Raw genomic sequence first — 22,637 nt, 5'->3', positions numbered from 1 at the left:
CTTGTAAAGATGGAGAAGAAGCTTTTAGAATAGAAGTATTACCTAATCTAGTTTCAATATTTCTTATTTTACTTATCAGATCAGAGGGTGGTAATATGGTAATGTTACCTGTATTTTCTTCAGGAGATTCATCACTAGCAGGATCTTTTTCTTGATCCTGATCCTCTGTAATAGTTTCAGCAGTACACTCTTGCACTGAGCGTATTGAGGATCGTTGTGGGCACTGGGAGGGATTGTGTCTAAAATTGACATAAAGAGATAAGCGCTTTCCTAGAGAATAGCAACTATTGCAATTGTTTTGGTTCTGATTTCTTGTATGTTGGTAGTTGCTTACCTGACCTCTGCCACCTCTGGAACTGGAGGAAGCAGGGAAGCGTTGATTGGCTATTCTCAACACATTAGCTTGACAATCAGGATTCTCAGTACTGTCAATCTTATTCACTTTGGAAGTGAATCTCATCATAAGAGAATCAATATTCTCTGCAATAGTTTTGACAAGGGAGGATAAGGGTATACCTGCCTTGAGGTCCTTGGAGTACTCCAATTTTACAATATCAATTAGTTTCGGATTGATAGCATTCAGCCAGTTTAATGCGATGAGATTTTTATGGCTGGTAGTTAGAATGTCAGTCTTTTCTAACTTTGATGGACTGGGGCTTGACTCTGCTAGAGGTGTACCAGCAGGACACAGGTGGTTCACTGTGTGATAGATCATTTTGTCATATAGATCTATATATCTTTCATCTTGTTCAATTTTTAAGTTATTGAAGTCTAGGAAACTATGTTGTGTAGGTCTTACTCCATAGTGTTCCCAGATTATGTCCCATACAGATTGTATTGATGTTGAGTTCTCAACAATCTTGTGTGTTATGTATGGGCTTGGTAGGAAGGATGCAATAGTATCCAAAAGACACTCTAAATTGTCAGCAAGAGTTTCTTTATTTTCTTCTGTGAAACCATAACATGGTAAGCTATGATTCCATTTGGTGCCACAGCTGAAGAAGATAGAATAGTTGGTAGACCGGCGGAAGTAATTTCTAACACTGGATTTCCAGTGGGAAAGTGATTCCAAAGTTTCCTTCTTAGACAGTTGTCTAGGAAAAGGAACTTTGAGATGTGAACTGTCCATTGCACAAGATTTAGTTGGTGCTTTTAAATGATGTCGGGGGCTGAGTTCTTTCAGGCTGCCACCACGTCAAATAAAGTCACTACCTGATCGTGTTGCAATGACAGGTCAGATCAACACTGGGTGATGACCTGGCCTTCTGCCAGGATGGTAGACGCAGAAGGTACAACAGTCAGATCGCGGACAGGATTCAGCTACTGATTCTGGTGATGGTCATTTTATCACAGTCACTCTATTATCACTGAGTGAGGTAAATATAACCAGAGGTGGACTATCTATCTGAAATACAAATATATATGTACACAATGAACATTTGTAAGAGAAAGTACAATGTACATGTTATATTTGTATCCCCTGATTATCTTGAGCAGGACTGCGTCTAGTCAGGTAAAATATCAGATCTTGAATCTTCGTCACAGTAATACAACACTGAAAAGTGTTTAAGTTAATATTGCGCCATGTATCCCATTATAAATTTCAATTGCTTAGAACCAGCTCTGGTATATTATGTATTATTATTTTATCTGTTTAAATTATTTCTACATATTAATATATTCTAGTAAGAAAGCTAAAAGATAACAGAACCCCCTCAGGAATAAATGTTAAATATACGTGGAAATTATGAGATTATAAGATTAAAACCTGTTTTGCTAGCACCGATGGGCCGAACTCCAGACAGACTAACAACTGATATTAATTTTATGATTTTAGTTTTTATTTTCGTGAAAAATTGTCTGTAATACGTTGCCATACTGGAAAATTAGGATAGTTTTTTCATCACTTTGAAAGCAATCTAGAAGAATTAATAAAGTTTAAGTACGAATATGCTTTTATTGATGGTTTATATATGTAACAAGTATACTCCAAACGTTGAATGTTTTTGATAAATAGTATCAAACATGAAACATAATGCATACAAAATAGTTAAAATAAGATATCTAAAACGACTTGAAAGATAAGTCGACAGTTTTTAGGAAAAAGCCAAATTGCTAAGTAATCAAAAAAATTCTTAACGTAACTTATATTGTAATATAGACAGCTTTACGCGGATATTTAAATGAAAAATTATAATTCGGCCCCTCGGTCTTATAAAAGCTGGATTTAATTTTATGATTTTTATTTTAATATTTGAGGAGAAAATTGTTTTTAATGCGATACAATACATGATTTTACAGTATGGCGGAGGACCGGTTCTAATCCAGCTGATATAAATCGGTTTCGAAGCCATACTGGAAAGATATTTCCCCAATTACCTTTTGATTTATAAGATTGTCTTATATTTTCAAGCAAAAAAATGAAAATAAGAGAAAGATTTTGTATGATACATTTTTTATCCTGTTTGTTATTGTATTTATAGAAAATGTACAAAGATGAAGGTTTTGTATTTATATATTTGTAAGTGTTCTCTCTATGAGTGCATATGAATGATTTGAATGCCAGAGAGATATTCTGATACAAGGAAAGCATTTGATACATATCCTACAGATATTATTTAACCAAACAATGGACATACAAGCATTATACATTTATTTTTAACAAAGAAAAGGATAAAAATAAAAGGTTTTTATAGGTACCCTTTTCCCTTTTTTATTTTTTACCCCTGCCATGCCTAAAAAATTAGGTGTGTTAGAAACCCTTCACTAAGATCTTTAATGTGCCTTAACCAACAATATATTATCAGAAAATTGTAGAGCTATTCTATGAGCCGTTTAAGATATCTTACTTGACACACAAACGGACATAGGTATAATGAAATTTAAATATGATATTACTATGGACGATTCTGCAAAAAAAATTTGATTCGCTTATCATGTAACTCTTTGAGATACACATTTTTAAGTCTGAGCTGAAAACTGAACTTTCTTTTGGTAATTAACAAACTTTCTAAAATTTTCTCAGAAGTTACAAGTTGAGATTATAATCAACAATAAAAAAAGTGTAAGTTTGCTGTTTCAATCTTTACATAATCAAATAAACAAGGAAACGGACTAACTCTCATTTGGTTGAAACACAGGCAATTTAAACTTGTAGGATATCTTCGTCAAAAAAAGAATTTAAAAACGTGTACTTCACATTTGTTTAATATGATTTATGCTGACAATTTTTGCAAGAAAATTTGAAATATAGTTTTACAGTTTCTCAGTTCTAGCTCCTAGCAACCTGTTCAAAGTTCACATTAAATTGCGAGAACTTTGAGGGGGTTACAGTTTATTTAAGCAGTCCTTCTAATATGATAATTAAAGCAGCTATTTTACCGCTGTCTTTATAGATTTTAGTTTTGTTTATTTTACTTCTTATATTTGATTGATATACACATAAAAATGTCTATTTTTAAAAAATATTAATGCAATACACTTAAACTAATCCATTTCAACAATTGTTAATTACGAATCTTTCAATTTTAGCTATAGGAATATGTAAAATACAAATGGATGCGCCACTAGCACCTAAGGAGATGTTTAGTAGGAAGAGGGAGGAGGCAAAAAAATTGAAAACATCCCAAAAAAAGATAAGAACTCATTGTTTAACGATATCTTAGAAGATACAAAAAAACTTTTTAAATCTATATAATACAATAGTTTTGTGAATTATAATAACCAAGAAATCAAACCTCAATCCTTATATTAAAGTAACAGGATTTATGTCTGTCTATTTGTCTGTCTGTCTCCACCAAAGAATCTTGCTACCTGCTGAACCAATATGGTTCTACTTTACAGGGTAGCTTCTCTTAGGTATTGGGGGAAGTTACTGAGATAAATAATATAGAAGGACAGCTAAATAAGTAAACATTAGTCCACACAAATTCCACTCTGTTGGAAGTTCGCATTATACAATATACATAAATTGTGTATATATACACCTTGCAATTTGTTTGCAAACATTAAAGATTGCATGCGAATTTTACCATCTGTGCAAAAGATACAACATTTATATAATTCTCAATTGCCCCATGATAAAAAGATAATGGGATCGAGGAACGAAAATGCGCAAGGATGCATTGGTGAGAAGATTATAAAAGAAATTCACGTGTCTTGAATCAGATTTTCATAAAAAAAAACTTTGATGTATAATTTTGTTTTGCAAGGGTATAGTCCTTTTCGTGGCAACGCCTGTTATGGGGCGTTTCTTATTATTTTCACAGTAGCTTTTCTCCTATTTTTAGCCCTATGTGGTGTAGTTTTCCATCGAGGTTTTTTCCAATAATAAGAGGAAAAACAGGACTAGATGATTTGTTTGTAGCTGAAAAACAAAATGCTCTGTGTAAAAAAGGATGATCGTAGTAAAATTATCGTTAAGCAAAATTTAGGATGAAAACCAAAGGACCTAAATGCATAGGACATTGGCCGATAAATTGATGTACATTCCCAATATTGATACACAAAACACTCCTTTTGTAGATTACAATTAGTGGTTGAAACGTTTGGAAACTCAACTTAACAAACCAACCTATCAATACACATTAAAAGTCCCAAAGTTGTTAAGACAAAGAATAAGAAAACGTTAATAAAAAACTTTGGCGACTAGTATAATAATTATCCAATTGTATTGTCTCCTTCCTTCCCGATAAAAACCGTGCAATTTACTACTGTCAAGAAAACGAGTAAATGTAACTATGCAAAGAAAATTACAAGTCTTATGCCTTTAAAGCTAGGGAAATAAATGCAAGTTATTTGTTGTTCTTTATACAAGGAAGTAAATGGTGTGCAATCACGTAAGCACAAAATCACCATTACTATTATTCCATATATTAGCAGATAAATTTGATAATGTAACCTACCAGTTCCACAAATTTATATGTAAGAGAATGTAAACCTTCTCAATTTTTATTTTTATTTAATTTTTCAACATTCCCTTGTTTGCAGTTTTGACTTTTGCAGAAAAAATGAAGAACAAGTATTATTAGGATGTTTATTCACTTACACACTTACATATCTTTTAAGCAAAGCTTTTCTATAATTGGGGCCGGTCCGTCCATCCGTAACGGTTAGCTCTTTTCGTTAATTTAGATATGTTATAATTGTCCACCGATTTCAAACTTTGCATGTTGATCCTTATAACAGTAAGGTACGATTTAGAAATCATAGCCAACTCTAAAATCGATACAAGAAAGTCCTTACGTGTCTTTAAAAGATTTATTGTTTTTCCTTCTGATTTTAGAACTACGCCTTTATGGATAATGGCATCCTTTTTTTAAAAATATCTTTGCTTCTTTTTTAATTTACTAGCGGTTACGTCCCTAGCATATAGGGTTCATGTATTTATGGGGCAGGGAGGGGCTAGACAAATATTTAGCATGGAATCATTGCAGGACATATACCTTACCTAAATTAAAGAAACTAATCAGTTCAGTATTTATTGAGAACTTGAGCTTTATAGCAAAAAAAATAGCTTTTTTTATAAAAATCCTCTAAATTATTAGTCATTGTCTCTTTTTACGATTTTAAATCACTTTGCTACTGTGTTAATCTGCGTAAATTAATAAACACCATGGTATAATTTCTTCTATAAGAAATGCATTTTTACAAGTTTCTCAGATCAATTTACTTTAGATTACTTTTTTCATGTGTGCTGTAAACTTATGTTTCATCTTTAACAAGAAAAACCTTTTTGCACTCAACTTTTTCGCCGATGACAAACAATTCTTATTAATACAAAACGAATCATGGAAAGAAAACGAAGTTGCGGGTTTCGTCGTATTTTCACAGTAGCTTTTCTCCTATTTCTAGCCCCTGCGGGGCATATTTTCTAACCTTGCAGGGCAATCATTAACATTTACTTAACCTGACCTAACCTAAAATAACCTTTCGAAAGCAACTGTGAAAATATGATGAAACCCGCAACTTCGTTTTCTTTTCCATGACCCGACAAAATTTATAAGAAATTATTTTACAGTTTGGCTTCGAATCTGATATACAGCTTTGTATTTGTTTTTACTAGCATTATCATTTTTGAGATAACATGTATTTCAGGTTTCAAAAAATACGTCCTTACTTCTCAATCTATAGACAGCAACGATTAATTTATTCTGATTAAGATCATGATTGAGACAAAATATATTTTTAGGTGGCAGAACACCTCCCAACCTCCCATTCCATAGACAGCTACTGTTCTGAAGATAATTTTAAGGTGAGGAAATATTGTTGTTGTTTTTTGGTTATGATTGGGGTATCATGGATAAAGGAATTTACTTTTAGAATAAAATGTACAAGATAAATTTGACAATTTTTATGTATTTTGCCACTGAACATAAAATACTTGGATGTATAAATGCCAGTGTCTGATGTAAATTTGGCATCATATCTTTAAAATCCAGCAAATTACTGTTATTTATAAAACCACTCAAACAATTTTGACAAAAAATATCCACTGTATTTTTGACGGTTGTCAAAATGGCAGCATCCCATAATAAGGATTTTTAAAATTAATTTTTATATCCATTTATTGACAAATGAACTTATTAATATCTAATATTAGGGTAAAAAAGTACATGAACCTTTTGAAAAAAGGGAATGGAAAAAAATATGTCTATCGGGCCAAATCCTATAAAATTTAATGGGCATAGTCAAAGAGTTGTTGGGGTTTTCTTATTCTTATAAAAAAATAAAGAAACTTATAGTCAAGCATAGGATATTTTATAAGATTGACTTAATATTTTACATTGTTTAAACCTGTTATTCTTTGATAGATATAAGAGCAAAGCCTGTAAGTATTATATTCTTATTTAAATTTCATATTTAGTTCTTATTCAGATTTAGTAAAATATTACTCAATTATCTTTCAGATTTATTTTAAATTATAGACAAGGCATTTAGACTTGCTTGAATCTATCTAGTTTTTTGTTTTTGTTTTTAAATCATAATTGTACTTCAAAATATTAGGCATATCTTATTTGTAGAGTTAAGAGGTAAACTTATATTAGTATTTGTTCTTGATCAAGCATGCAATATTAAAATGTTTTTTTTAGCAATATCTAAGACAAAAAATATAAGTGATTCTGTACATCCCGAGTTCAAAATGAAAATTTTGGGCCCATATTAAAAGCTTTCTGCCCTCTGTATATGAAGTACAAAGTCTTTTTTATACTAATTATTGGGCTTTAATTTTCAAGTTTTCCTATCCTTTCAAATTACCTGGGATAGAACACTATTATAATGTTCCATTCTACTCTGCTCTAAAATTTAGGTTATTTAACAGTTATTTATTTCATCGTATTATAGACAGCTTTATGCGGTTATTAAAATGAAAATTTGAAAACAGTTTTGTTAGCCCCTAGGGCCCAGACTTAAAAGACCGGTATTCATTCAATGTTTTTACTTTAATATTCGTGTAAAATTGTCTGTAATACGATGCTCTATATGATTTTTCAGTATGACTGAGAACTAGTTCAAATTCAGTGGATATTAACCGGTTTCTAAGTCCGACTGGAAAATATTATTTTATATATTTTCATATTTCTTACTTTATACATTATATATTTAGTTTAATATTATTTCTTTTTGTTATTATACTCAAATAGTATTTAGCTAACAATATCAAGAATATTATTTGTTTACTATATGATAATTTTTAAATTATTCTTTTGATTGATTAACAAAATTATTGCGAATATGACTGCAATTTTAAAATTTTGTTATTAATATTTATTATTTATCTGTTTAATTATATTTTTTATTGTTTTTCTAACTATATTATTTAAAATGTAAATATAAATAAAATAACAAATAGGTCCTAGAATTTTGTCGTCTTTGATTACTCTAAAAAATATTTCTTATGATATTTTATAGATTACTAGCGGCTTCGCCCCTAGCCTCTAGGGGCTTTGCCCCAAGAGGTTTGATCAACCTAATTTTTAGTATTTTAGATTGAAAAAGAAAAAGTAAAAATTTTTTTTTTTTGGGGGGGGTTATTTTTCATTTTTGGGGGGGTTGGGGGTGTCCCACCCACCAGGAAAATAGCTTAAAACCATCACAGGACCAGTAGGTATATTCCCTGAAGAGTAGAGCCCAATCGGTTCAGTGGTTACTGAGATCTTAAGCTTCAGACGGACAGACAGACGGACAGACGGACAGACAGACAGACAGACATCGTTCTACTTTGTATTATAGATAGTCCGCGTGTACGTAAATGAAAAACTGTATTTCTAATTTCTGTACGAACAGCCACAAGATACGTAGGAGATACGGAAAGTGTCATGTGTGGCGTCAAAAAAGTACGTTTAAAAAGGAAGAATGAGAGGAGAAGTGGGAAATGAAACCCCTGAAATAAGATTTTATTTGTACGTATTTTTATGACATCACACATTATACTTTTCGTATCTCCTCCTTCGTATATTACACATAAGCCAAAAAGTGTTATAATGCCTTTAAGTTATGCTACATAAAAAAAGAATTTAACGAAATCGCCTTTCTTAAGTACAATATAAAGTTTTATTTCCGACATATTAGGCTTGCAAGGATATTTAAAAAAGATATCTATAACTTGACGTGAATGAAATCTTTACAGCGTTTATACTGATGTAATTTAGAAAGTTGATTTATTCCAATAATGCAAGTTAAGTTAGACAAAATAGTTTTCCGTCCGATACAAATATTTATTGAAAATAATCAGTTTGCTTGATATAGTCATAGAAATGATACATTTAATATTGATTTTAGCATTTTAAGATTTCTTTTAACCAAAGAATAAAATAAAAACCTAATTCAAAAACTAAATCGACGTTTTAATCTTCCCCCGTTTTATTTTTCATTAGATTTTTTATCCCTTTTTCTATCTTTAATATTTTGCTGAAAATATCATTTTTATTTTGATTGAAGTTATACTTAAACGCATGAAAACATAAGAATATTAGGCAATTTCCTTTCCAACTGAAATTGGACCACACACGTTTGAAGAAGAAAAAAATATTTCTTATGAATGCAAATTAACTAATAAACCGAGACACTTTTACTTTAAATCTAAAAACACGAGGATGTTTTTTTTTGTGGTGCAATAGTCGGTTCGAGGGGTATACCTACTATTACACTTATGTTAGACTAGCGGCAACGCTCCTAGAAGCCACTAGGGGTATTTGAAGTGGTGGGGGTTAAATTCGACCTCGCCTCAATGTTTTTTTGTTTTAGTTGTAAAAAGAAAAAGTAAAAACAAATCGGGAAGGGAGTATCCTCCCCACAAAAGTTATAAACCTTCCCAGGACCTATGAGAAGCTGCATTGTAAAGGAGAACCATATCGGTTCATCGGTTAGCGAGATCCTTGATACAAACAGACACAAAGATAGACATCCTGTTACTTTCTATATACTTAGATCGAAAAGGTAAGTAAATACTTCAGAGATGGGAGTTTTTCCTGAGCTAGCTTACGGTTACGATTAAATTACAGAAATTGAAAAAGATTCCTTCTGTTGTTAAGTCAGAAGCATGAAATTATAGATAAGTGTGGAAAGACATAATTAGTATTAATATACCCGATAAGGGCTGTAAGGGAAATTATTTTATGGTTTGTTGCATGATATCCATGGACATTCTGCCTAATTAACATGATAAATAGTATAGGTTGACCCACCAAAATATGAAGAAACTTTTCTTAATGAAAATTTGGAATTGAAAATTGTAATACTTAAACAGCTTGAGAAAAAATGCAAAATATGATTTTAAAATTTATCCCAACAATTTGGCTAAAACATATTCGAATTTCAATTACAAAAATAAATTTATGAAGCTGCGCGTTTACTATATTTTGCTAAGAGGACAACGGTATTCTATTTCATCTTCATTTTATTCATAAAGATAATGGGGGGTAGAATGGAGGGAGCACTAACCCCCCCCCCCCTCCCCCCAAAAAAAAATCTGTGAGGAAGGTTTTCTTCTACATTCCTCCAAACATTAATGGTCCTACTTAATAAAAAACACCAATGATTTGTTTTGTAATTTTAGGATCCCCATTTTCGAGATCAGTCTTTAGTTCATCATCCGGCATCACAACATAATAGGTAACATTTTTAAAGGAAGCGTTGCTTTGGTTCAGCCCAATGTTTTATTAGGTGTGCATTTGTGTAGTGAAGCAGAGCATGGCAGCCGCTCGTCAAATTTTAACCCGTTTTGATGCTTTGAAATTTTTTTTGATAATAGGGGTTACCTTATTCGGATCAGGTTTAGACTTCGAGCTGGTATTTAAAATTTTAAACGGTTGATTTCCCTAAGGCTTACAGGCTACTGAGCAATACTTACAAGTTACCAATGCCAGGCCTTCTAACCATCCTTTGAAGCTGACTTTCTAAAAACATCACATTCAATATTCATAATTCCTAATTAGTTTTCCAGTATTGCTTCAATACCGATTAATACTCGCTGGAAAACCGATTTATATACGCTGGATTAGAACCGGTTCTGAGCAATACTGAAAAACATGTAAAGCATCGTATTAAAGACAAATTCTTACGAATATTATAATAAAAATCATACAGTTAATACTAGTTTTGTTAGCAAGGGCCTTCATCCCCTTGGGGCCAAAAAAGGGTTTTAATCTTTTTATTTTTTAATATTCGCGGAAAGCTGTCTATAATACGATGTAATAACTATGATTTAAATTTTTGTTTTATCCTGCATGTTTTTGCAATACAAACGCCTTCTATTGAAACATATTTAACTATTTATTCCAAGGACTCCCCTGTATTAAACTTTATCGTTCTTTCTGAATGAATAAAAACCAACATAAGAGACATTTTATATGACGCTTTTAATACTCTAAATAAACACTTTGTAATCTAATATTTTAAATATAAACTTTTCTAAATTTTACAAAACGAAAGTTAAAAATAGAATTAGTTTAGAATTAAATATTAACAATTTTAAATATCTACTTTAATAATATTTTTTTTTATTTCAGATTACCTTTCGAACATAGTGGTAAGTTTTTGTTATTTTGATGTCAAAAACCCCTAATATTTAGATTATTCTATAACAAATATTTTTGGCTTTTTAACCTATAAATTAGGTTTTTTTGTCTGTTTTGTGATGGTTTTAGGCTATTTTGCTTGCCTCTTTTTATAGAGAGCACCTAGATGCTAGGGGCGCAGTCGTAGTCGTTATTATAAACATAAAATAAAGATATATAATCATGGACAAGCAATTAAAATCAATTACAAATGCGTCCTTTTTTAATTAATTCTTAAAAAATTTGTCCAGACATCCTACTTAAAATGTGTGAATTTATGTCTATTCCCTCGAAGATGATAGTAATCTATTCATGATCAAAATGGCCTAAAAGCAAGCAATGCAAAATTCTATATATGAAAAGATGTACTCCTCCCCCCCCCCCTCCCTCCCCACTAACTTTACATTTTTTCTCCACTGGGGTTATTAAACCTTTGGAAGCACCCACCCTTACAGGACTTTTCATTTACATAATATCTTTTAACTTTTCTAGTATGGCTTCGAAAACGATCAACATCCGCTGGATTATTTAACCCATACCGAAAAATCATGTATAGAAACGTATTATGGCCAGTATTTTTAAGAATATTACAATAAATAAAAATGTTAATACCAGTTTTGTTAGCCTGGGACTCGGGGAATTTTTATTTTAATATCCGCAAAAAGCTGTCTATAGTACAATGCGACAAATGACTAATCCGGAAACTAATATCACACATACTTATCCTAAAACTAATGAAGTTGTGGGCGGGGGGGGGGGGTATGGGTGATCCTCTGGCACAATAAGAAAATAATACCTCAATTCATTATGCAGCATACTATATCTTATTTCAATATGTAGTCTAAAGATAGAGTACACTGAAAGAACGAAAAACTTTTCTTTGCTAAATAAAAAGGCATACATACTAGAAGATTCATTTTGATTGATACAAATTTAAGGATTGATTTAAGATGTCTAGATATATGCAGTGGAATAAATTCAGGATTTTGGTTTTTAAACCTTACTTTTTGGGGAGTTATTTTCTGTTTATAAAGACCTTTTTAATCACATAAACGTATTTAAATGAATACTTATCCATATTCCCTAATACCAATACTCTTTTTTGTGTGCAGTTTCCTTTCAGTCAAAGTATATTTGAAAAGTATAAGGAATAAAATAAATGTATATACCAAAACTCCAAAAAAATCTCTGTGCCTACATACTTATCGGTAACCCAATATAAAATCTTTGACATTTTTTATACTAAAATCAGGTAAAAAAAAAAAACATAGATAGGCATTGTAAATTCCTTAATTAATCATTTTCCTTGAAGTGCCTAGTCTAGCAAAGAATCCCCTCCCCCATTAGTCCAATTGCGGTAGAATAATCTAAAAGAATATTGACAGCAAATTCTAAAATATTTTACACTTTTTGTTTTTCAAAATTCTTTTACAACCTTTTGTTTGTTGCTCTGGTCTGGTTAGCAATTATGTTGCAAACAAGGGTTAACGCAATTATTGCCAACCTACTAAAATATTGTCACTGTCAATATATCTACGTATATTCAAAATCCATTTTAAAAAGAAAAAGAGTAACTACTGGAAACTAAAACATCCTGTCGACTTTAAGGAAATGTATAAAAGTGGCGACGGCTGACATATTATTACATAATCATCATAGTTACATAAGAAATATGAAATAAATAAAGAAAGATTTTTTAAATTCTATAAAATTAATTTGTTGTGTCAAATGATTTGTATATTAAGCCTAATATAATATTGGTTCTAGGAACTTTCTGTTACACCATAAAACATGCTGTTTGCCCTAATATGAAGCATAGTGCTATCATTTTGGGACAGGTTGACTTTAAACCCAACCTCTTGACACAATTCTCTGTCCCATATTGGCAGGATTGTTGATACAATATATTAAATTTAAACACAAAGCAAATACAATTATAAATTAATTGTTAAATTAATGTAGGAACATAGTTTTGAATTGGAAACAAATAGAGAAGATTGAAAATAAGAATGATAACATCCATAAGTACTAAGTAGCAAAGCACAAAAATATGGATTGACATAGGCAATCAAGCACATGTTCTCAAATGTGCCAGATAATGATGGGAATGTTGACAAGAAAAATAAGAGTTCTTGCTTTAATATCAGCTCGGTAAATCTCATTTCCCCCATAGCGTTATGTACTAAAGTGAATTATAGAGTAGCTACGCTACTAAGAATTTAGAGGTATACTTTCAGACAATAGCATACACAAATTAAAAGGGAGGTAAGATATATTGGTTAGCGCATACAGAAACCTTTTTTGTTATTTTGATTTTACAGTTTTATTTCTCCAATGACAAAACAATAGACCAAAAATACTTTTTTGGTATGTTTTATGGAAACATCCCATCCTATAATTTCTCTTATTCTGTCTTTACAATACATTCATGCAATGACCAACATACCTAGGGATAAGGGATAGTTGGTTACAAATAATATTCTGTCTTTACACTACATTCATACAATGACCAACATACCTAGGGATAAGGGATAGTTGGTTACAAATAATATTCTGTCTTTACACTACATTCATACAATGACCAACATACGTTGGGATAAGGGATAGTTGGTTACAAATAATATGTCTTTCCAGTATGGCTTTATTGCCGATTAATATCTGCTGGACTAGAACCGGTTCACAGTCTTACGGAAATATCACGTATAGCAACGTATTACAGACATTTTCCACAAATGTTTAAATAAAAATCATAAAACCGATACCCGTTTTGTCAGTTAGGGCCTTCAGCTCCTTGGGGCTAACAATCTATTTCGTTCTATATATTTTTACCGGTCCCTATTCCATGATAAATGGCAAAGCCCAGGCCTGTGCCTGGAATATTCACTTTATTCACATGTAATAATGGATATAGAATACGTGGATATATTGACGGGAAATTTGTCGTCAATTGAGCTTGTTATTTTGGAACTCATTTATTGGATTGTTCGTTTATCCAGTAAAAGGTGTGGGTATGGGTTAAAGGGAGTGGGTTAGGGGATATAGTTATATTAGCCAGCTGTGAGTATCAATTTATTAGAGTACATGTAAAGCTGGTGCAATATCCAAGTAATAATATATCAATTTATACAGAGAACATTACTTCTGGTACACTTTGTTTACAACAGTACAAAAGGGTGTATCATAAAAATGTTAGTTTACATAGTTTTAGAATAGTTATTTATTGCATCGTATTAGAGACAGATTTCCGCGGATATCAAAATAAAAAATATAAGATTAAAACAAGTTTAAAGGCCCGGGCTCATAAAACTGGTATTAATTTTATGTTTTTTTAATATTCGGGAAAATTGCCTGTACATGATTTTTCAGTATGGCTGATAACTGGTACTAATAGTATATTATAATAATAAAAGATATATTATTATCAGGATGTTAACCAGATTTTCATGATTTATAATAAAGTGAAACTCGTAGCTTGCTATAATAACGATTCCCCCTTCCACCACCGTTTAACCCATCCCCTTTCCACTCACTGGATAAAAGAACTGACCAATACATCATGTCCATGATAGCAACCTAATTTGGCATAATTTCCCCTGTCATAATATCCACGTAAATATATTCTATATCCATTTCAATAATGCATAAACTATTTTGGTCATTTCTTTCTATGAAGCAATCTTATGAGTCTTGTTTTCAATATTGTTTTTGTGGAACATCCTTTATTAATTATTTACCTCGATATAGGACAAACATTTTTTATTTTCTTCCTCTACCTTTTTCCCCAACTCTCTTCTATCTATTCTAACACAAACTTTTAACTTACTGGACGCCAAAGGTGTATTTTAGATTTTATAAATATTACTTCAGGTTTTAGCTTTGATAGACAAGGTATCATCTAGAAGACACATTTGGTGACCAGTGTACTTTATTCGAGTATATTAAAAAAGGTTAAATTAGGGCCTAATTAGCTACCTATCTATTTATTTATGCATCACATATCGTGTAATATGTATCAAGAAAGGAAATATATCTATGTATGTACAATACACAAAAATATATAAACAATACTACTCTGTAAATAAAAGGTAAAAGTATTTGTTCAAGTTATTTATCTTAGTATAAAAGTCGATCAAATCTTCAGTATACTATCTAGCCTTTTATAAATAAGAGCTAACAAGGATGACCAAGTCCTGTGTTATCAAACCTTTCTTACAATTAAGGCAAACGTTAATTCAATATACATTAGATGTTATTTTACAGTTCAGAAATTAAAGTCTTAAAGTAAAGATCCTCTCTTTTTTTTAAAAACTTGTTATAGGAAATTATTACAAAAAATTTAGTATTATAAAAAGCTGGCATTTATTGTTTTTTAAACATGGCGAAATATCCTTATAGGTTTCTAGAATAACAAAACTAAAAAACATATTTCTTATTAGAGTAGCTTCATTGCTAAAAATTTAGCAACCCTTTCTAAAATGTAATATCAGATGTACAGATCAATTATTTGATTAAAAAATCAACAACAACATTGAGGATATCTTTCTCTCGAAGAGCAAAAAGTAAAAGAAATTATTTTGCAGTATTAATATCCGCTTGATTAGAACCGGTCCTCAGCCCTACTGAAATATCTTATGTAAAGCATCAGATTACAGACAATTTTACACGAATATTAAAATAAAATATTACGGGACTACCGCCAGTTTATTATTTCAGGAATCTTATCCACGGAACTAACAAAACTGGTTTTAATCTTATAATTTTTCACTTTAATATCCACGGAAAGCTGTCTGAGATACGATGCGGAAGAAGGAGGAACTTTGGCAATTCTCCCCCCTCCCCTCCCCCTTGAATTATCTCTGGATTAATAGGTTGTATATAAAAGCAAGATGATGTGTAAAATTAACTTAGTCTCAATGATTATCCAAAAAGTAAAGATAAAGGTGACACAAAGCCATTTTTTAAAATAAATTTAAGGCATACTATTTTCAAATGTATTTTATTTGTTAGTTAAGTTTTCTATTTAAGGGAGCTTCACATAGGTCCCAGGATATAAAGTATTGGTTTTTATATAAGCCTCTATGTGGTAAAAGGCTATTTTACTGCCCTCCTTCTAGGGTTGCAGCTTTATAATTTATTTTCATAAAATTGTGGTGTTATTTATAAACAACATTGTCTTTATAAATTCTTTTCTTAGATATATGATAGATTATATTTGTAGGACCAAATTTGAGTAAGCCATTCAACCCACTTCTGTCTCATAATTTGGTATCTAGTGTTTTTATAGCAATTACGTGACAAGAGACCATATAGTCACATATAGTTCAATATTGTCAATATGTCATGGATAAAAATAAAGATAGTAGGTAGGGTATGTAGTTGTATTAAATCTTGGGATATATTGACATGGGAATATTTGTCGTCACTTTAGGTTGTTAATGTGGGCGTCATTTATTCGACAATTCATTTATCCATTACTAGCGGCTGCGCCCCTAGCATCTAGGGGCTCCCTATACAAAGGGGTATTGAAGGGAAGAAAAATAGCCTAAAACCATACCCCGACTTTTCTTTTATAAAAATGAAACAGCCTAAAACCAACCTATAAGAAGTTTCACTGCACTGTAAAGGAGGACCATGTCGGTTCAGAGGTTAGCGAGATCTTTCGCTACAGACAAAAAAAGCTTACTACTTTATATAATAGGATTAGGGGAGGGAATGGGGTAAAAGGGGTTGATGGGGGGAATCGTTCTTTTATCCAGCTGGGAATATCACTTTATTTGAAAATACCACATGAAAATCTAGTACAACATCCAAATAATTATATATCGATTAATAATTAATAATGTCAATTTGCCATGGATAAAATTAGCAATTATGCGATCGTTTAGTTTAGTCAATATGACACAGGTAAGCAAATAGATTATGAAATAGGATTTGTATTGCTTTCTCCCAAGACAGTAAGATACATCCCTTAAGGTCCCTTAATACTGTGATGCAAATTTATTTTCCATTGTCCAATTTCTGTATCCCTGATTCTATGGGTTTAACGCCACTTCACATTTTTTTCTCTTTCAGAAACATAAAAAATCTAAAAATACACATTCTTTTTTTATTTTACTTTTATAACAAAACAATTTTATCTTAAAACAATAAAAGAGGGAAAACTTTTATAAAATTTTCTCTTTATTTCTTTTAGATCACATTAAAATTGAAATTACAAAGAGTGTCAAAGTAACATTTGTTTCATATAATTAAATCTATTGCAAAACTCTTCAATTATAAAATGCTTGTAAACTAAAGATTATCTTATAATATAAAGTAGTATTTTTTTTTGTTTTCTGAAGCTAAAGATTCCGAGAACTTTATAATGTCTTCTGTTGGATTTAGGCTATTTTATTGCATTCATTCGCTCTCTCCCCTCTCCCACTAGAGTCTAGGGGTGAAGCAACTTGTATTCCATAGAGTGGAAGGATGAAAACAAAATGCAATAATAATAATTTTTCTATTTTTGCTTTTTACTAGGGATTGAATGGACAATAGGCTCACAAAGTTTTATAATAACGTTTTCTTTTTTAATAATTTTTAATTGTTTGGTTTATCTATCGGGTGGGTAATTTTGTTTATCATCGTTGGGGATATCCATTAATTTATCGGCCATTGTCTTATCCCTTTTGATACGGTGCTTTTTAAAGCTTCATTTGAAATATTGAAATATATTTTAAATAAATGTTATTTTTTTATTTTTTCAGGGGCTGGAGGGGACCCTGACCTCCACCCTGAACAAGCCGTCAATACGGAGCAATATTATCAAGAACAGTATGATCAATATTACAGGTACAATTTATGGGAAATAATATTCTACAGACAATCAACTCTTTTGTCTATAGCCTTTGATAGCCTCGAGGAAGGGATACACCACGAGATCTTGTGTTGGTGTATCTCTAAACCAAACCTTGCTTAATTCTGTGCATGATTATATGTTCATACATCCTTTAGATATACAACCAACACTTTGATTGGACGACCTTTGACTTAAGTCTTAAGAAGTCTTAACTGTGAACTGTAATGAGTTGCGCCTGTTTGTGGGTCAAAGCATTCCACTTACGCCCTCTTTTTTTCGCGCACATGACATAGCAGCAGTAAGAACCATTTTTATTGTCAGACCAACATTCGAACCTATCAGCTTCCCGACACAACGAGCGGATACGCTACGTGTTACGCCATAGTCGCGGGTCATAAACTCCTTGTAAAGTTTTTCCGCTTACTACCAGAAATTATCGATAACCTAACATAGTAACAATCTAAATCTAAATACTCTCATAGGCGAATAAAAAACTAAGAACATCCTTTCAGTAATAATACGTAGTTTATTGCAAATTGTAACTCATAACATTTCTATATTATGGTGTACATCATAAAAGTTTGCAGTTTATGTTTTCTTTAAATTGTAAATGATTTACTTTTAAAAATTATTTACTAACGAAAATACTATAATATCGTTACAATGATCTTCTTATCAATACAAACAAATTTTAAAAGGTAAGAATAAGATTGATTAATCGTTAAAAAATTATCTTTGTTTCTCTCGTTCCTTAGCCTTTTATCGCTTACGCTTAATTCTTTACTACATATAACAAAGAAAAATAATTATTTAACAGCATGTCCCAAATGTTTTATGATAAGTTTTCAAATTTGTTGGCTGATCAACTTTGGGGAATTTCTTTGAATTTTGATTGGGTTGTCCATTAAGTTAAGTATTCAAACGTTTCAACCACTGTTTCTAATCTACAAAAAGGGTAATTTTGTGTATCATCATTGGGGATGTACATCATTTTATCTTGATTATCATTGTCTTAATCCTTTAGATCCCGGATTTTTCCAAGATTAATTATCTTTTTTTTTTTGTGTAGATATGGTTGGGATGACCAATATTATGAGTATGATGAATCCTCCTGGGATAATATGGATGGATGGTTACAGGATCAACATGGAGAGTGGTACAAGGTATACAGATAGATAGATAGATAGATAATATGGATGGATACAGGATCAACATGGAGAGTGGTACAAGGTATACAGATAGATAGATAGATAGATAATATGGATGGATACAGGATCAACATGGAGAGTGGTACAAGGTATACAAATAAATAGATAGATAATATGGATGGATCAAAGAAAATTTTTAGTTCACAAAGTGTTTGAGGAAATAACAGTTTTATTTTACAAGAAAACGCAATTTAAACAAATTTTTATAGAAGTTTACGTTCCATGTAAAAATATTGTACCTCATAAATTGTGAAAAGCTGTAAAAACTGTTTGGTATACTGCAAGGTAATGGGAAAATCTTGCCAAAAATACACGTTTTCTTCACCATGATAGGAGGAAAAGTTTTCAAGTTCTAAACTTTTAGAGTTCAATTAGTGTTGTTGAAATGGATGCAGAATACGTGGATATATTGGCAGGGTAAAATTTGTCGTCAATTTAGGTCGCTAATATGGACATCTTTTATTGGTCAGTTCGTTCATCCAGTAGGAGGATAGGGGTTTGGGTAAAGGGGTTGGATAGGGATATCGTTATTTTGGTAAATACAATTTTGTTGCAAAATCCAATAATATATCGATTGTTCTAGAAGTTTCTCCATTGTCAAATACTTTGCTAATGTCTAACTGCATTTAATTAAGAACTATGTTAATTGTTGGATTCAATTAAGAGAAAGGACAATGGCTGATAAATTGATGTAAATCCCAAATGATTATACTCAAATTTAACCCCTTCTGTAGATTACAATTAGTGGTTGAAACGTTTGGGCACTCAACTTAATGAACCAACTAATCAAATGAATCCTGCTAGTAAAAACAAACTATTGTTTTAAATCAGAAAAATTATAACTTTCTAATGGTTAAAAAAAATATAATATTTAATGTATTGTTTGGAGTATTTCGTTAATTAGTCAAAATTCATATTCTATGAAGGCGACATTTTTTTATGATGTTTACATAACAGATTTAATCTAAAAAAATAGTTATTTACCACATTGTATTATAGACTGCTTTCGACGGATATTAAATCTAAAAATTCTACGATTAATTATATTTTTGTTAGCCCAAAGCAGCTGCAGGCCAACGCAAACAAAACTATTAGTCCAAAATAGGACATCTGCCATATTGAGGCCAGGTTTAAGTAATAAAAAGTAAGCATTGCTTAACAAACAATCTCAACGAATGTTTTAATAAAAATCATAGAATTAATACCAATGTTTTTAACCCTGACGTTCGGCCCCTCGTGGTTAAAAGATCTGGTTTTAATCTTACCATTTTTCTTTTCAATATCCGTGGAAAGCTATTTATAATACGATGCAATAAATAACTATTATTTACTAAAATCTTTTGATCTAATTTCTTTGTTTATTTTAGGACCCTAATCATGCAGCTAACAGACGCACAAGTTTAAACGAAAATGGTGATCCAAAATCAAATACTAAGAATAAGAAAGACAATGTAAGTAATAATAAGATGTCAATCCTATCATATAAAGTAGTAAGCTTTTTTTTTGACTGTAGCGAAGGATATCGCTAACCGCTGAACTGATATGGTTCTCATTTACAAAGGTACAGGGAAGGTTTTTAAACTATTTTGGGGGAGGGTATCTCCCCCATTAATTGCCCATAGAAGCTTTTAGGGGCGTTGTAAAAATCAAAATAAAATTCGTTGCCCCATTTTAAACAATTTAAAATATAATGGAAGAAGATTGTTAGAGGTATTTGCCAAATATTTTTCACATAAAGTACATGTATATTTTAAATCATTTCTTTTGACTTTCTGTTTAAACTCTTTTTGTTTATTTTTTTATTTTTTTTCTATTACGTGATGTATTTTTTTAATGAGCTATCAAATATTTAATAAAAAGAAGTTCAAAAATTTTTTCAAAGAAACATTTTGTACATTTGAAATAAAGAATAAAGAAAAGTCATTTATTTTCAAATAGTCCTTGGAAAGAAATGAAAGCACTCTTGGGAAACTTTTGTTTAACCTAAAATATAAAATTTATAATACAGTGTGGGGAATGGGTTGGTTCATGTATTTAAATAGATTAAAAAGGTCTTCAATAATAAGGTTATTATGTACATTAACACATACACGATCATACCAAATATAAAACCTAAATCTAATCTTTATTTTTAATTGAACTAAGAGAGATGAGATGATTATTTGATTAAAAGTAAAATCTAAAAGGATATATTTCTTACCTACAACAAAAAATGATTCATATTTTAATAACACGCAAAACTTAATATTTGGTTGGATCGGCTTGTTATGTCTTTAATAAACACTAAGTGGTTTAGTTCCTGCCGATTAATTATAGCCCCCAAACTCTCTAATACTTTTAGGATTAGAGGTAAAATCCCATTTGGTTTGAATCCTAATGAAATAGATTTTTAGAATCTGACACTTAAGTAATCTTTAGTTGAGTACTTCCCAACTGATAAAATTCTTTTCATCTCAACATATGTGCATTTATTCTTATAATATTGAAATTTTTATTATTCAACTATCAGCATTTCTTTGGTATTCATAAAAATATTTGCCTCCTCAAAAACATAACTTTGTATTTATTTAAAATTTTAAACATAACAAAACTTCTATGTGTTACCTGGAAACATTTATTGTATAACATTAAAAATGGATATAACAAACGCGGATATTATGACAAGGGAAGTTTTGTCATCAATTTTGGTTGCTATTTTAGTCCTCATTTATTAGTCAATTCTTTCCTCTAGTAGGAGGCAAAGAAATGAGTTCTAAAAGGGTGAATGGGGAATATCGTTACATTAGCCAGCTAGAAGGACAATTTTATTAGAGCAGGCGAAAATATGGTGCAACATTCAAGTAATTATAATTATTATATATCGATTATATCAACTAATTGACATATTACACATTCAAAGTAATCATAATTGACTTTATCTACAAATAGAGCATATATGCCTCATATTTGTATTAATCCTCACCATAAATAAAACAGGGGTTTGTAGAATCCCTTTCAACCTAACATGGGAAACAAGTACCTGCCAATTAGATGTGGTTTTTTCATGAAAAATATCATATTTAAAAAATGTGTGATACGCAACCCCCGCCTGATGAAAATAAAAGACTGACAATATTTTTCTAATTTCAGGAAAGTGCTTTATTAAACAAGTTAAACAGTGATAGTGGTCGCTCGGAAAAGACGCGCGATGCCGCGGGTAATTATTACATCCCCTACGGAGACAACAACAGTACAGTGCCAACAACAAAACAACAACAAGATGACAACAAGTCCACAATAGTTAGTAATCAGCTAGACCAACAACAGTCCCTACAACAGCATCCCCAACCCCCCCACCACCCACATCAACAACAGCATCGCAGTGATAGTCTTAATAATTGGACTAATAATGATTCGTCTGGTCAAAAAGGTCCAGATTCTAAAGTGAGTTTTTTTCTCTACTTTGTGAAGAAACCAAAACAAAAATTTTGGAGCTTTGCAATTGCATGTTGGGCACTGATACCCCTACCCTTTTATTTTTTTTTTTTGAATTCA

General features: G+C 31.1%; 1 protein-coding gene across 6 annotated transcripts in view; it reads left to right on the top strand.

Moving 5' to 3' along the window:
* LOC145311940 (uncharacterized) overlaps window positions 1-22,637 on the top strand; it is a 93,119-nt gene that overhangs the window by 63,849 nt on the left and 6,633 nt on the right. For all 6 annotated transcript variants that reach the window (XM_080151001.1, XM_080151000.1, XM_080150999.1 and 3 more), the window contains 7 exons: window positions 6,191-6,253; window positions 10,058-10,113; window positions 11,010-11,029; window positions 17,804-17,888; window positions 18,965-19,058; window positions 20,471-20,554; window positions 22,233-22,526. In XM_080151001.1, the coding sequence (XP_080007127.1) occupies window positions 6,191-6,253; window positions 10,058-10,113; window positions 11,010-11,029; window positions 17,804-17,888; window positions 18,965-19,058; window positions 20,471-20,554; window positions 22,233-22,526 (696 nt within the window). The remainder of the gene's footprint in view (window positions 1-6,190; window positions 6,254-10,057; window positions 10,114-11,009; window positions 11,030-17,803; window positions 17,889-18,964; window positions 19,059-20,470; window positions 20,555-22,232; window positions 22,527-22,637) is intronic.

Source organism: Acartia tonsa, chromosome 2, assembly GCF_053477335.1.
Source record: "Acartia tonsa isolate MP-2025a chromosome 2, ASM5347733v1, whole genome shotgun sequence".
Lineage (NCBI taxonomy): Eukaryota > Metazoa > Arthropoda > Copepoda > Calanoida > Acartiidae > Acartia > Acartia tonsa.
The sequence above is the reverse complement of the archived record's forward strand: the minus strand, read 5'-3'. Positions and strand labels throughout refer to the sequence as shown.